This window comes from Botrytis sinoallii (assembly GCF_014898435.1).
Source record: "Botrytis sinoallii strain Bc 23 chromosome Unknown BSIN_006, whole genome shotgun sequence".
Taxonomy (NCBI): Eukaryota; Fungi; Ascomycota; class Leotiomycetes; order Helotiales; family Sclerotiniaceae; genus Botrytis; species Botrytis sinoallii.
In genome coordinates this window covers 1,220,737-1,237,070 of record NW_024066033.1, presented here as the reverse complement: position 1 = coordinate 1,237,070, position 16,334 = coordinate 1,220,737, and the positions used below count along the sequence as shown (strand labels likewise).

At 43.7% G+C, this 16,334-nt stretch overlaps 4 protein-coding genes across 4 annotated transcripts; 2 read left to right on the top strand and 2 right to left on the bottom strand.

Moving 5' to 3' along the window:
• Positions 1-462: 462 nt before the first annotated feature.
• EAF02_004145 (uncharacterized protein) lies at positions 463-1,431 on the bottom strand (the record flags this gene model as incomplete). The annotated part of the gene is made up of 7 exons (XM_038900193.1): positions 463-560; positions 618-641; positions 714-737; positions 805-1,025; positions 1,078-1,205; positions 1,273-1,345; positions 1,412-1,431. The coding sequence occupies 7 exons, from the start codon at positions 1,429-1,431 to the stop codon at positions 463-465; spliced, it is 588 nt and encodes a 195-aa protein (XP_038759900.1).
• Positions 1,432-5,274: 3,843 nt separating this feature from the next.
• EAF02_004144 (uncharacterized protein) lies at positions 5,275-8,443 on the top strand (the record flags this gene model as incomplete). The annotated part of the gene is made up of 4 exons (XM_038900192.1): positions 5,275-5,554; positions 5,618-6,129; positions 6,175-6,244; positions 6,300-8,443. The coding sequence occupies 4 exons, from the start codon at positions 5,275-5,277 to the stop codon at positions 8,441-8,443; spliced, it is 3,006 nt and encodes a 1,001-aa protein (XP_038759899.1).
• A 1,057-nt stretch (positions 8,444-9,500) lies between these two features.
• Positions 9,501-10,728, top strand: EAF02_004143 (uncharacterized protein; the record flags this gene model as incomplete). Its single annotated transcript, XM_038900191.1, has 3 exons — positions 9,501-9,739; positions 9,803-10,146; positions 10,235-10,728. 3 exons carry the CDS (start codon positions 9,501-9,503, stop codon positions 10,726-10,728), a joined length of 1,077 nt encoding a protein of 358 aa, XP_038759898.1.
• Positions 10,729-13,582: 2,854 nt separating this feature from the next.
• Positions 13,583-16,290, bottom strand: EAF02_004142 (uncharacterized protein; the record flags this gene model as incomplete). Its single annotated transcript, XM_038900190.1, has 3 exons — positions 13,583-15,936; positions 15,996-16,056; positions 16,102-16,290. 3 exons carry the CDS (start codon positions 16,288-16,290, stop codon positions 13,583-13,585), a joined length of 2,604 nt encoding a protein of 867 aa, XP_038759897.1.
• Positions 16,291-16,334: the final 44 nt, after the last annotated feature.

The following is a 16,334-nucleotide window of genomic DNA, read 5'->3' as shown; positions in this document are numbered from 1 at the left end:
CTCAAGAAGATTAAAAGCACAGATGAGCAGGAGGAGACTGAAAAGTAACGCGTGAAAGAGCTATTCATTCATTCATTCCCTTTTTTGGGGTATTATTTGCCATAGAAACCATAAAGAGCTGCAGAGATATGCAGTCTTCATAAAGAGAGCTTGATCAAAATGATCGTGACTCGAAAATACAGGCAGACTTGAAAAACATTTGTCAGATGTTAGAAAGAAAAAGTGATCGAGCAAGGTAAGATAACCCCCTCCAAACTCCATGCAAGCATCAGTATTGCTCGCCAGACCAGAACCGCTGCCAGAAACCACAAGGTAAATCTTAAGCTGCTATCGAAAAAGATGACAGCATCATAAATTCCACCCCACGAAAAACCTTCGCTGAGAACCCCAGGCTGACTTTTCTTATTCTCGGAGAATGAGAGACCTTGAAGAAGAGAAGAATGCCACCCAGTCGAAAACAATTTATTGGTTTCCTCCCCAGTTTCCGGCGTTTCCACCACTTTGATTACGGTCGTATCCTCCTCCACCGGAGTATCCACCGCCGCCACCACCGGAGTAGCCTATAGACAGTTATTAGCATGCTTATAAAAGTAAAGAATAACCACGGTGCAACTTACCGCCACCACCACCTCCATTGTAGCCTTTATCATCTCAATTGTTAGTAAATGCGATTCAAAATATTCACGACAGACTGGTCGAGCGGGATCGCTTACCTCCGCCACCAGAGTATCCACCACCTAAATCATAAATCGTCAGTAAAGTTCGTGCGACCATTGAATGAGAAATCATCAAAAGGAATCTTACCTCCACTGTATCCACCACCTCCAGAGTAACCACCACCGGAGTTGTTGTCATATCCACGACCACCTTGGTATCCTCCACCACCACCTCCATATCCACCGCCGCCACGGCCTCCATATCCTCCTCCACCTCGGCCACCACCGAATCCGCCACCGCCACCACCTGAGCGGTCATTGCCGGAGCGCTCGGAGGCTTTGTCGACACGAATGGTACGGCCATCGAATCTATATGTATATTAGCTTGTGTCTAGGAAATTGAATGTTGGAACAAACATACTCAACGCTATTCATCTCTTGGATGGCCTTATCAGCATCGGCCTCGGGGGACGAGTCGGGGTTGCCTTGTCCATAACGAACGAAGCCGAAGCCACGGCTACGACCAGTGTCGCGGTCCTTGACAACGACCTGTATTGATCATATCAGTTTCTAATCTTGCAGTTGAGCTTATCAATCAAGGGAGGGTAGAACATACTGCTTCTTCAACAGTTCCAAATTCAGAGAACTTCTCACGGAGAGCGTTCTCATCTGTGTGCCAAGCAAGGCCACTAATTGAAAATGTTAGTCAATCTGTCAAGTGATGGTTTGAATGGAGTGTAAATATTTGGACTTACCCAATGAATAATTTAGACATGATAGATAATTCTCGAAAACCTGGCTGAAAGTCTCAATGTCCGCACGCATTCACACAAAAAAAATCGCGCCATTTTAGGCGGAAGTTGTGTATACGAGAGACGGACGGAACACACAAAGAAAGATACATCGAGGCAAAAACAGGAATCCGCAAAACGGAGATATGGAAGGGAGGGGTGATGTGGAAAGAATTTGGAATCAAAATCGCAAAAAGACAGTCAAGTCAGCTAGCACAAGCAGGAGAATCGGACGAACTTCTTGAAGGATTAGAGTGTCGAGTTGAAGTGAAATATCGAGATTTCTTTATTTGATTGATTGATTGTTTGTTGGTAGAGGGTATCGGGTCTGAGATGTAGATAACAGATCGTTGGAAAGAGATTATTCAATCGGACGACTGAAATGACAGTGCGATCTGATAAAATATAAGAATGCGAAGGTAAATCGCGAAAGAAGGTCTTTTGGAGTTGAGGTTGTAAGTTGTAAGGAAGAGGGAGGAAGGTGGAGTGGAAGAAAGGATTTAAGATGATTGAGGTAGGTAGGTAGGGAAGATTTGTGAACTCTTAAGCGCAAAGCGGGGGAATTGAAAGAGACTGCATATGATTACCTACCTGGTATTATTGCCCCCTCCATAAGATTCACTAGCGCGCAAGAAGAAGAAGATGAAGGGAGATACCATGAGATGAGCGAGCTTGACCTTTGATTCGATCCCTTGAATTCACCACACCTTGATGGGGGGCTCACGGTCCACGCCCGATTGAGTTAGATCGACTCTCTTTTACCAAGTTCCAGTTCTCAACAACAAAAACAACCTCAAGCTTCATCCCACATTATCAACCGCTTGGGATTTTCCATGAATACTTCACTCATTTATTATTTATTACTTTATGATCTCTTCTAGATATTCAACCAATGGAGAATGCACGTTTTACAAAGAAATACGTAGATATTCTATTTAGAATCAAAAAGGAAATTGAATTAATCATCTATATATCATCTATTCACTTCTCACTTCAGGCCACCACATAGGTAGCTACTAGGTAGGTAGCTGTATGATTCTTGTGTGACATTCGGCCAGCAGCAAAAAGCAAGTTATTCCATCATGCACACATTGGTTGAAAAGGTCAAAGACGAAAGTTTCCATGATGCTCAATGGACGGCTGGAAAAGCCCATGGCTTCCTAGAAACCTTGCTTTGATTCATACTCCTTTTCTTGTTGGTTGGAACCAAGCAATCCTTCTTTTGGCTGCGGTCTATCCTTGGCTTGGGTATCTAATTGATATAACAGATCTTCCTTCGGCTTTTACGTTTGTTGCCCAATATGAATCTGGACGAATTTATCAGAATTGCCTGGGCCGGATAATGAAATAGATGGCAGGTACCTAGGTAGGTATAGGAATCTCCGAATTTCGGCATTGATATGTCGCAATCTGCCCACGTAGATATATACAATACAATGCCTCAAGAGACGGTGTTATCATACGATCAATCAATCCTTCGACCCTTCGATAGCGAAAGGCCAGATGTTTTGGGATTCTTGTGCTCTTCTCGATGCCCTTGGTCCATATCCACCTCTTACTAGCCCATCCAATAGCTTTTCCAAGCTTTCCAGCTTCCAATCCAATGAATGATACGATCGCTCGCAAGCTTATTTAGTATGAATTCCAACATCCTATCATATGCACAATCCCCAAAGATCAAACCTGCAGATATGCAGACACTACCGGATTGGTAGCAAGATGGTATGGAGCTATGGAGCCATCAAGTTGCATACCGTAGCTGCAGAGTGTATAATACGACGGTACGAGACTATGAAATCGGTGTGAAGATCAAAGGGAGCTTGGGATCAGGATTGCTATCCATCCCATCGCTATCCATTGCTATCGATTGAGGTGGGGTAAAACTTGATTCAAGGGTCTTCTGTGGATGTGGAGCTCTCACTCTAAAATAGTCCAAGTGCCGTGCACTGTGCACTGTGCACAACTCCAAACTCCGACCAACGGTTCTCGCCAGTTGCCACGCTTTTAACTTGCAGCTCGGAGATGGTGTGCATTCGAGGTGGAACGAGGAAAGACTCTATGGACGATGATCCAGTACCGGTAGGCTCGGAGTCATAGGGAGATGAGGATGAGAACGAGGACGAGGACGAGGTTGAGGACCAGTAGGTAGGTATCCAAAGAACCATCAAAAGAGTTACTAGTATTACATGAATTACGAATATAAAGTCTCACTGCCTTATCACCAAAGAATGATTGATACGGGATAGAATCAATGGAACACGAACTTATTGACTTTTTATTATTCAATCAACCGAGTTTTCCTTTTCAATAATACAACAGCAACAAAACCCGTTCAATTCGTTCGCACATATTCGTTGGCACATCTATTCACACATCCATTCACACATCCATTCACACATCCATTCACACATCCATTCACACATCCATTCATTGGCAGTACATGCATGGCTTTAGAGCTTCCCAATTCATTTTTTTCTTCGCATCCTTCGCACCCTTTTTACCCTCTTCCTCTTCCATTCGCAAAAAGCATCCATTTATCCCACAATCATGCTATCAAATATCTCCACCATCTTCGATCTTCCGCATACAGAGTCCAGACAAACCTTGAAACTTACATGCATCAAATTCCACCCACGTGCACACAAAGCTATACCCAAATAACATGTTCATTCGGCGAGATACATACCTATCTAAGATTCTCTACCAAAAGGGACGTTTCTCCTTCCGAAAAATATCTGAATTAGAATCCGACAAATCTAGAACTCAATGCGACGCTTCGCATGAAGTACAATTAAATGTCTAATAAGCCGAAGGATATCATGAAATAAGATAAACTTGTGCTTCGTCTAAAGTTTACGGGTGGTCAAGACCGGACGGATGGTGACATGATGAATCAGGATAATGCCTCTTCATTTGTATAATTTGATGCGGGGAGTCGTGGCAGTGGTCGTACGAAAATGCTAGATAATCAGATTTTATATCGTTGATGAAGAGGCTTCAAGGTAGGTATACAGCGGATATTGGTGTAACAATTCCTACCCGTGAAAGCCTCGAAGGGTATGATAGGTATGATGATTATCGTGATAACTCACATCTCACAACAGCACTCGCATTTTCTTCCAATCAGGTGATGGATAGACGACATTGAGATTAAGATCAACATTATCACATCTTTTCTTTTACAGCCGCTGATCAAAAGTTGGACGGAAAAGCCGTTGCGATTTGATGTTTGCACATGTGCAGGATAGGATAGGGCTGCAATTACCCACACCGCTATTTATCCTTCCTCGTTGCCGATACATCTTGAAGATATGCGGGCTCTTGTTGACTTCTATAGAGTCTTAGGAACAGCTTGGCTCTTTGATATGATTTGACAAAATTAAAGGCGGTCGGTAGGGATTAGAAGACGGCTTGAATCAACGTCTTCAGCAGTAGCGAAATATGATGATGCCGATAATGCTGATGGTCTGGAAATTTTCTGATATGATCTCCTTCAAGGAACACAATGTCAAGGAGTTGTATTGGAGATGGAAATGTATTTACGACAGGTTGAGCGATTCGGCCAGTTTGACAGGCAATGTTCCTTAACGTTTACTTCTGAGTTAATTGTACCTAGGTGCAAATTTGGTAGGCTCGTACCTTCCACTTTTTCACTTATCGACAATGCCCTTCCTTCCTCAAGCTGGGAAAGGAATTGCTCGCCATGTAAGTTCATCATTTATTTCATCCTGATCAGTTTATAAAACCATTCATCTCATTTCAATTCACAATGTAAACGTCCACCCTTTACTATTCATCCCGTGCTTCAATCATATGCTTTTTCGCCAATGGAGGGCGATCATCATTCTCGCAAGCGCAGACATGCTCCTGAGCATGGAAATGGACATGTAGACTCGCGAAAACACCACAAGCATTACAATAACCATAGCGCAAGTCCAAGACATGATCGAATATATTCTCCAAAAAGATCCGTGGAACAAAAACAACCACTCGCAATTAGAGATCAAAATGAACTGTCTGCGGACAAAGATTATGTTCGCAACTGGCTTGCGCAGACTCAAAATGAGTACATCATCGAACCGCCAAAACAATTCAACACTGAAATAGGTAAACAAACAGTCCTAATTTATGTTAGTCTCCCATGATTGTATGCACTGACACGTCCTCAAGACTCAGGCCGCCCACAGAAGAGATCAAAGGATTTGGGTTATGGTCATACAGCACATAGACCTGGAGAGAGTAGAAGCATCGTAGATCCGAGGCCGAAGTCCTATGAAGAGCACGCATCATCTGATAGTTCCTTACTCGAAGCTTCACGGATGCAGGTGGTAGATAAACGAACTGAAATCCCTCAAAAGTCAATCACCGCCAACCGTGGTCATGTCGAGGAAACAAATCGATTTCACAAACATGAAAGGAATGTGTCGTCAACCATAACTTCTTTCTCGTCCAGATCTTCTGTGGTGCAGCCAAAACAAGAAACATTTGAGAAAAGAGCGCGCCATAAGACGAGAGAGGATCGTTATGACACAAAAAGGAAAAGCAATAAAGCGGAAGCTGTAGATAAGCCAATCAGAACAAGGCGCGAGAGGAGAGGAGACCGGACAAAAGCTGCAAGAAAGGCTAGCAAGGATCTTATGAGCAATTTTGCATCGAACAAGATAGGCAAAGACCGTTTAACAGTGAGTAGATCCTTGGCGTTGGGTTTCAGGAACTGACTGTGCCAGGTACGCCCTTCAAATGGCCCGGGTATCTTTCAAAATGGCAGAGCTTCTTCTCCGTCGAGACGACGAGGACGTAGGTTTCCATCAGTATCAGGCTGTTTGAAGAGAATTGCTAACCTGTTCGTAAGTACCCGACCTCGCTTTCTCGGAAATGGAATTCCTTCAACGCTCTGGCAGAAAGTCGCAGGTCAACGACTCTATTGTGGTTCCTAAAATTCGTGTCAAAGAAAAGAAAAAGGCTGCGCGAGCGCAAGATGAGATAGCAGAATTCTTCAAACCGTCCAAGACCGCAGTAAGGGACAATAATGCCACTATCGACCATCCCACTTCTCCAACTTCAATATGTGAAGTCTCTTTATATGAGAGACAATTGAGGATGGACCGCGAGGACGATCGATATCAGTACTACAAAGAGAACTCGGCGGCTCGTATTGATGAGAAAAGAAGTCATTTGATGGATTCTGGCAATCAGCAAGTACATTCCAATGAATTGCAGTTCCCTAAGAAACTTACTCCTAAACTTCACTCCGAGGACATCAGCAATCACAAGGTACATTCCAAGACTACAGATACCATTGTGACATGGTCAGAGACTCAGTATTCTCCTGGTGCTACTATGGCCTTACGTCGAGGAAGAGAACAGTGTTTTCAGAGGCAAATGAGTGCAACGCCGGACTCAATACGAAATTCTATTGAAAGAACGGGTATATTCAAGGATACAGGTATTGAGAGTTCAAGTCGATGGAAGTCGAATATTGAAGAGCCTATGAATGATGAATTGCATGGGCCAGGAGGTAAAAATATCACATCGACCATAAACAGTCTAGTCGAGGCGAGCAGAGAGTTCTCTAGCTTGGGCACAGATTCTGCCATCAATTCCAATCAGACTGGTCGACTTCCAAATTTCCAGCAACCAGATTGCTTGCCTCAACTTCCGTCGCACATGCAAAAGAAAATTGAGGAACCGTTTCTGAAAGGAAGTAATCCGGTTACGGTAGAGGCTCGCGAAAAGGGACTCCGTAGAACTGTCATTGAGTATTATGATCCAAATCGTGGCTGGTATCGGGGGGAAGAGTCTGGAGCACCTTCCAAATCACCAGAATATCATGCGAAGCCAACGACTGCACTTACAACAACACCACTTACCCGACAACAAATGGCACGTAACGCTAAAGTTAAACGCCCATCAACTACCCTCCCAGTGATTCGGGAAGCTAGCCACGAAAGTCGAGAAAAATCCCATTCGTCGATGTCTAGTATCTCAGGAAAAGAAATACAGCGAACAGAATCTGCTCCTGTTCAGCCACCAAGCGGGAAGGGAGATATGAGGAGAAATAAATCCCCTACGAATGACAGTGAGCGACTAGAGAATGTCATAGTTGAGCCACGAGTATCCGAAAAGATATTTCCGCAGACGAATTCCCAATTCCAGAATGACAAACAGAGCCGATCTGGTGGATCAGGAGAAAACACCAGTAATATCAGCAGAAAGCCGCTTTCCCAGACTGAAATGGCGGATGAAGAGGAAAAGCCGCCTTCCGAGGTAAAAATGGCAAATGTGAATGGCAGAGCATTTACACCTTTAAGGACAACTTCACACATCAATCCAAGTAGGGATCATTTCCAACTCTCAACTCAGCCCGGAAGAGAACACGAAAGTTATCAAGGTCTGTCAAGGCAGCATTTTTCATCTACCCCGCGTTCACCCCTCATTCGAGTCCCGTCACTTTATGTTCATCAAATGGAACTGGAGCAGGAGGAAGATCAGATTACCAATGATATTTCAAATGAAATCCTTGACCAATATGGACTCTACGAATTACAAGAACCTCAATACGGCATAGAAGGGTTTGAAGGAAACTGGGATGATATAGAAACGGAACAGAGAATGTCTTACGGTGGGGAAGACGTCCTTGAGATGGGTGATCTCCGTGAGTTTGGGCCTCAAGAAGAAAACATGTATAAGGATTCAATATCAAGATACGAGATGGCCGGACCTCGCTACGATATCGACTTCCGAACGAATGATTACCAATTTCAAGATGTTCGAAGGACAGAATACAACCCTTGGGATAGTGACAATCATTTGTTTCAGGAATCTTGGATTGGGAATCGGCAAGACTTACAACAACAATGTGAAATTGAGTATCATGGTGATCAATTAGTCCGACCTTCGTTTCCTTCATACCGGGAACTAGATGAAGGCCAGGACGGGAATGCTCCGGAGACTATTTTAGTGCAGAGATTTTGGCGACCAAATCCTCAATATTGAGCAGATGGAGACCGATTGTATTATATTTTATGACAACTAAGCGCAGCGATATAAACATTTGGAGTATTTTGGAGACATCCTATCTACATGTCTTGATTCATTCGTCAAGACATTATATTATCAGCACTTCAGCAGATTTAGGAGAAGAATCGAAAAGATTAGGACTAAATTGTATTGCACCTCATAGTCAAGATAAAATTTGATAATTATTAATGCACTCATAGTGATTATGATCTCCAATTTTCTCTTGACTTGGAGCTAGGTATGTTTTGAAAATTTCATTCCTATGACCCTTTGATGACCAAAATTTCCTTTTAGGTCCAACGCCCCCTATGATCGGAAGAAACCGCTACGACAGAATCCTAAAGTATCCGTATATATTGACATCATATGATCATGTGATCCACAAGGCTGAGTTTGGTGGGGCGCATATCAAATGATTCAAATCCCATTCAAATCCCTTGTTTTCGTTTTCGTCCACTTAGAAAGATGGAATTGGATATCGCATTCCGATGAATTTAACATTCTCGGCGATTAATTGAAGCTTGGCTCATGTTGGATTATGGGTCGTCGGCGAAAATAGAATGTAAAGGAGCTCTGGCGTTTGCTTGTTTTCTTATCTTGATCTGCACTACTCGTATTCTCTGATGGTATGTATGTGCACCCAACACCGACCACGGAAATCCTTGGGTCAAGTGTCATACAAAGAGAAATTTCAGCTCTTCCGTTTCTTCTTCGCAGTAATTTGAAAATTTATAGTGAAACCGCTATGAGTCTTCCACTGGCGTTCCGTATCTTCTTCTTTGCTATGTCAGCTTGTCTAGACGCTTAATCCTTGATACACTTGTTGCTATACATAACTTTTTCTTTTCGAGTGAAATAAAAAGTAGCCTTTCGTCCTGCTTTGTGGCAATTTATAAGTAGTACTTTCAAATATTCAAACATTCAAATACTTTTTACCTCTACTTAACACTTTACTACCTTTGACTACCTAGTATCACATCACATCACACTACATCAACTTAGTCATACTCCAATTACACACTTGATGACAACAATGTATGTATCAAGGGTATCTACAAGACCCCTCTCAAATCAATCAGCAGCTCAGTTGTCAAAAGCTGTAGCTTTCTTTGCTCAATCATATGGGTTGTCGTCGAGTACATGTACTGCACATGGACCATCAAGAAGAGCATTCACATCTGCTTCCAAAATCCAAGTAAAGGGAAGAGATCTTTTTCCAGAACCTGAACATGGACAAATCAAGAGAACGGAACCTGCTTGGCCCCATCCACCGTATGTCTTTCACAGATTGCTTTGAGTTTTCTGGTGGCAAACAGAATACTAATATCGAAATAGCTACACCGCCGAACAAATGCGCAGCAAAGTCTACTTTGCACACCGCAAACCTCGAGATTTCTCCGATCGTGTTGCATTGGGAATGGTGCGTTTCCTGAGATGGTGTACGGATTTTGCAACGGGATATAAACATAATGTGGAAGAACCCAAGAAAGCATCCGATAGTAATGCACTTACGGCTACAAAACCATATCAGATGAGTGAGCGGAAATGGCTGATTCGTTATGTGTTTTTGGAATCGGTGGCGGGAGTGCCCGGGATGGTGGCGGGTATGTTGAGACATTTGAGGAGTTTGAGGGGGTTGAAGAGAGATAATGGTTGGATTGAAACGTTGCTTGAAGAAGGTTTGTTTTCCCCGTCTTTATATTGAATTTGTATTTTATTATTATTATTTTTCTCTCGGAGATCGGTGGCTAATGTTCTCAATTCTAGCATATAATGAACGCATGCACCTTCTCACCTTTCTTAAAATGTACGAACCCGGCATCTTCATGCGCACCTTGATCCTTGGCGCCCAAGGCGTCTTCTTCAATTCCTTCTTCCTCTGCTACCTCTTTTCCCCCCGCACCTGTCACCGCTTCGTCGGCTACCTCGAAGAAGAAGCCGTCCTCACCTATACCCTCTCCATCCAAGATCTCGAAAATGGCCACCTCCCAAAGTGGGCGGATCCAAACTTCAAAGCTCCGGATTTGGCGGTCGAGTATTGGGGTATGCCGGAGGGTAACCGAAGTATGAGAGATTTGCTGTATTACATCCGAGCGGATGAGGCGAAGCATAGGGAAGTCAATCATACGTTGGGAAATTTGAAGCAGGATGAAGATCCCAATCCCTTTGTGAGTGTGTATGGGAAGGAGAGGGGGGAGAAACCAGGAAAGGGGATTGAGAGTTTGAAGCCTTCGGGGTGGGAGAGGGAAGAGGTTATTTAGGGGTAGATTGAGCATGGGAGTTTGAGGTGGGGGTTAGAGGTTGGCTTGCGTCTTGCGTCTTGAGTTTATGGGGAATGGGGAATGGCGTTTTTTTTTAAAGGCATGCAAAAGGAAGGGAAGATACCACTCTACTCTGTACATATTTGGGGGAGTACCATGGGCGTTTTTTGTGCATGGTTCATAGAGAGGCATGGGAGATAGAAGTGAATTCTGTGGAAGATTCTCTGATTCACACTTCACTTCACTACACTTCACTTCACTACACTTCACTTGATTAGATTAGATTAGATTAGATTAGATCGTCAATTGCAAAATTGAAAATTCATCTTCGTCGCATTCTCTCCCTGCGTGTTGAAAAAATGTGGGATGTGATCCTCGTCTATATATCACTAAAGTCTCAAGTGTGAGATTGGTTGCTGGCTAGCTGGCTTGTCTTTTTATATCGTCGCGATGAGTGGGGTTTTGTTATTTCTTTCGTTCGTTGGTTCTGTCGTTCTGTCGATCCTTTGTTCGTTCTTCCTTTTTGTCCTTACAGTATATCTCTCGGCTGTAAAGGTGGAAATGAAACGAAACGAAACGAAACGAATACCAAATGAAGATCCTGTATTAGTCATAAAATGAATGAATGAAATTTTGTCTCCAGCATGCGTGAGGAGGTTGATGTTGTGTCGGTAATCAATATCTTGCATGTCGATCGGTTTATACCTGGGTGCTGTGTTTTGGGTAGGTGGAATCTGGTGTGTTGGGTTTCTTTTGGGATGGTGATGGTGATGGGTTTGGGTTTATTGGTGGGGGAGGAGGAAGGGATTTGGTTTGTTCGGGTGCGTTGTGATGTGTTGTGTTGTCTGTCTTGCTTTGCTGAACTTGGACGTTGTTTTCGGTTCTTTTCCTTGCTTAGCTTTGCTTTGCCTTTCTTTGCCTTTCTTTCCTGCCTTTTCCTTCATTTCTTCTCTTTTCTTTCCTGCGTTTCTTCCCTTCCCATTCTTCCCTTTCCTCCCATTCTTGCGCTGATTTATGCGCTCCCTTTTACTCAACGCCGAGTGTGTGCATGCATCGCCTTTCATTATCTTATACAAGATACCCAATACATTTCCCCCCTCTAGTTCTTCTTTTTCTCTTTCATCAAAAAAGAAGAAGAAGAAACAAATCCCCACCAACATCCCACCCTACAACATTACATCACTTCCCAACCCCCATCCATCCATCCACCATTCCACCATCAACACAAATCGCACCCCCAAGCAAATCCCATAGCATACACGCGAAAAAACAAGAACCCCAACCTCATCGACGACCCGTGTGGAAATACCCCACGATACCGATTCCAAGACCGACGATACCGAGAACGCAGAGAGCGATGAGGAGAGCGCCGACGGGCTCCATGGTTTTATTTATTTATTCCTTTTCTTCAATCTTGTTTTTGTTTTCCCTGAAGAGGAGAGGAGAGAAGACGTAGGAAATCGGTAGATCTTCGGGAGGAAAAAGGGGGCGTGGGGTAAGGAGATCAGATCAGGCCAAGAGGAAGGAAGGAATTTGTTGTGATAGATAGGTATTGAGGGAAAGGGAAGTCTCCCGTGTTAGGTTATACGAGGGGTGAAAATACACACGTACATATACCATTTTTCCCTCCCTATTTTATATACATGAATATGATTTCTGAGTCCGTGAATCCGTGGAAAGGAGTGTGATGGATATGATATGATATTCATAAGGGATGAATTTGAATCCATCAATCAGACCCACAGCGGAGCGGGGAAATTGGCAATTATTGATGATTCAGGATAATATAGTTACTGTACTCTGGATATGGATGTAGAGGTGGTGGTGGGTATATCATCTCGTTTGTTCTGCGACTCGTTGGGGTTCTTGAAGAGGAATGGGGGGTTAGGTTAACCTTATGTTTGGGAGGAGGAGATAGGGACTAAGAGGGTAGGTTTTGGTTGGTATGTGTAGGTCTGTGCTGAGAGGGGGATAAAAGGGGTTGGCGTGATGGATTTACGGGTGTCTTGTGAACTTGATTTGTTTTTGTTGGATTCATTATTCTATGGTTGGGAGTTCATGTTCACGGATGTAATGATATAGCCATTTTGCCATCTGAGGAGAAAAATTGCTATGGGCTTTATGTTGGCATTTAATCATCTACTGAAACTCATTGCTCATGAATAGAGAGATATCTGGACTAGTGCTCGGCTATTTGATATTTTCTTTCTTTCGGTTTTCCTCTTTTTTCCTCTTTTTTTGTCTTATATCGCATTTTTGGGGGTTTCTAGAGATAGAAGGATGGGAATCGGGTTATTAGTAAAGATGTGGGTGCTAGTAGAAAGATTTTGACTTGGAATTTTGTTACGTCTTGCGGACGTTAGGTGGTACTGTGTTGGAAGTGAGGGAAGGAGATGAATGCTGACGATGATGCAGTTCGTATTGGGCGAGAAAGCCAGGACTACGGACTGCTCGGCGCTGAAAGGATAACAATTTTAAAGCTCAAACGTAGCAATGCAAACGGGAAGGGAAAGAAAGCGCTGGTACCAGTAGATATTATGATGATATGTGATATTGATAAAGCAGGGAATGATTTAGATGGCATACGACTTGTTGGTCAGTTGAAAAATCGAGATACTATTTTTCGTAGGAAGTAAAGCGGAATACAAGTTGGTTATTCAAATCGATAAAGAGTTACATAGTGCAACACACAGAAGACGGTGAAAGGAGATGTGGATATATAAGCAGGAAAATCTTTTGTGAAAAGGAGGCCACTGATACTATTCAAGCTCCCAAGACAAAGATAATGCCAATATAAATACATAATACATAAGCATATCATTTATAACTAAGTTTCTTGCAATTCATATATGCGCTACAAAGCCTTTTCTCTTGGCCCAGAAAGTCTTTCAAACCTATCAACGCTCATGACAAATGTTCCTCTACCGCCAGTCATACTCCTCAAATGCTTCAAATATCCAACCATTTCCTTCAAAGGCACCCTAGCGGTAATTTGGCGCTGCTGGCCAGGACCCGATGAATTAGTGCCGGTTCCTGACGCGAATGGATCTGGAGGAGTATAGACTCTTGAAATATCAATTGGCGCTAGCTCATTTTCTGCATCTTCTTCATCACTATCATTCTCAAGTGATAAGACATGACCACCACGAGCTGATGATAGATCGTGCACAATTGCACCAAGGGATGATTCGTCGCAACTAATAACCACATTCATGACTGGTTCCATAAGTCCGATAGAGTTCGCTTGGAATGCTTCTTTGAGAGCAGCTTGTACCGCATTTCTTGACGCAGAAGATAATGCGGCAGATGTGGTGTCGGAACCAAAGACATCCTCAACAGTATCAAACGTCAATAACACATGCGCAGAATGAAGCGGGAATGCACGACGGGGGCCCCGGGCTAGACCAGCAACAGCCCCATTGATCAATGCTGTGTGAACTTCACTGAGGGTCATATCGGAGGGGAGTGTCAGAGTTCCATCACCTCCATCATTCTTAGCAGGTTTCGGGATGCGGATTGTGATTGTATTTCCATCAATATTCATAGTATGGTCAGAATCTTCTAGTGGCTGCTCGTCTGGACTGATACTAGCTTCGCAGCCTGCTTTTCCTTTTTTCCCAGCAACTTCACGATCAAATATATATTTGTGAGGTGATGTTGGAGAGAGTACACATTCTCGGTACCCGATTTCGATATTGCCCATGGTTGCCTTGGCTTTGAAATCATTCACGAGTCGATCCTTTGCGATTTCAAGATGGAGCTCGCCCATTCCACTCAGCTGCATTTGCCCAGATTCTTCATCAATATTAACATGGAGACTTGGGTCTTCCCTCAATAAGAGCTGCAATATTTCAGCAACATTTTTTTCTTCGCTTAGACTGTGAGGCTCAATAGCGGCAAAAAATACTGGTGGAGGAACATTGATCGGTCTTAGTTGAAGAGTATTCAAAGGTGGCGGCGGGCCATTCTTTGGATGAGCACCTGTGTATGACAATAGAGTATCGCCTGTACGAGCGTGTTTTAAGCCGGCAATAACGCCGATCTGACCGGAGGGAATGCTTTGTATCTCTACTGCATCAGACGCGTACATCTGTAACAGTCTTTGGGCTCTTTCTGAAACATGAAGATTCGTGTTCCATAAAGTAGTGTTCCGCTTGACTGTACCGGAGTATACCCTGATGTAGACCAACACGCCGCGTCGAGGATCATTGACCACCTTGAAAGCAAGGGCACAAGCTTCGACCTGAGAAATGAGGGAAGTCCGCGCATTGGATTTTTTGGAGAGATGTCTTGGTTGCGCCGCGGTAAGATCTAGCTTTCCGTTCAAAAGTTGAGATAAGCTGCCATGAACGTTTCCAAGTCGGACTTCTGGGTCAGGCCTTTCGGTAGGGTTTGGTAGAAGATTGTTGATGGCATCAAGAAGCGGTTGAACACCGATATTCCGAAAACTGGCCCCAGCAAAGACAGGTATGAGTTTACCGGAACCATCGAGTACGCATTTTCGCAAACTCTTTGTAATGGCCGTCGATGATATAAGCAGACTGTCATCGTTACACTCCAGCCAGGTTTCAAGAAGCCCTTCATCAAATTCGCATAATGCCTCTACGAGCGCAGCTCGCGCTTTGGCGATTTCTTCAGCGAATTCAGGATCATCTCTTTTCAGCTGATCAAGGGTGAAATGCTGGATTGATTTGCCATCCCCACCTTCTTCCCATTTTAGAGCACAAAGATTGACTGCATCACCGACTCCCATAAACTTTCCTTTCCCACCTTCCCACCATGGAATTTGACACACCGCAGGCCAGCCCCGGAGCCTCGAACCAATCTCTTTTACCGTTCTCGCGAAGGCAGCCCCTTCACGATCAAGCTTGTTGACGAAAGCGATCCTAGGAATACTATAATTATTTGCCTGTTTCCATACTTTTTCTGTTTGAGCTTCTACTCCTGCCACACCATCAAGAATGCATACAGCACCATCAAGGATCCTCAAAGAACGAAGCACTTCAAACGTAAAATCCGCGTGCCCCGGAGTATCAATCAGATTAAGAGTATGCGATATCAGTGATCGAGATGGGTCAGACGCTTTCGAGGATGTATCCTTCTCAGCTTCAGGGGGCCAATGCATCGTAACGGCTGCCGACTGGATAGTGATCCCTCTGGCCCTCTCGGCGGGGAGGAAGTCTGTGACGGTAGAACCATCATCGACGTCTGGTAGATCTATTAGATTATATTCATGGTGATCATGTGACCAGTACAATCATACCTACCTCCTATGCGTCGAGTATAGCCACTGTAATAGAGCATACGCTCAGTAGTTGTCGTTTTGCCCTTTTGAAATCAGAAAAATTTCCAAAAGAGACCAATGAAACTTACTGCATCGATATGAGCTATGATGCCAATATTTCGAGTTGTCTCTGTTAATGCATCGTGACTTTCAGTATGCTGTGAATTATAACGAATGAACGCATTCAATTGACTAGGCTTAGCCAGACAAGGTCGTGTAACTTGTGTCAAGTATCGATGCCATACTTGACACCCTCTTTTTGATACCAACAAGACCATCCCCTCAATGATTGAAGATATAAATGCTCTTCGTACTTTAATTT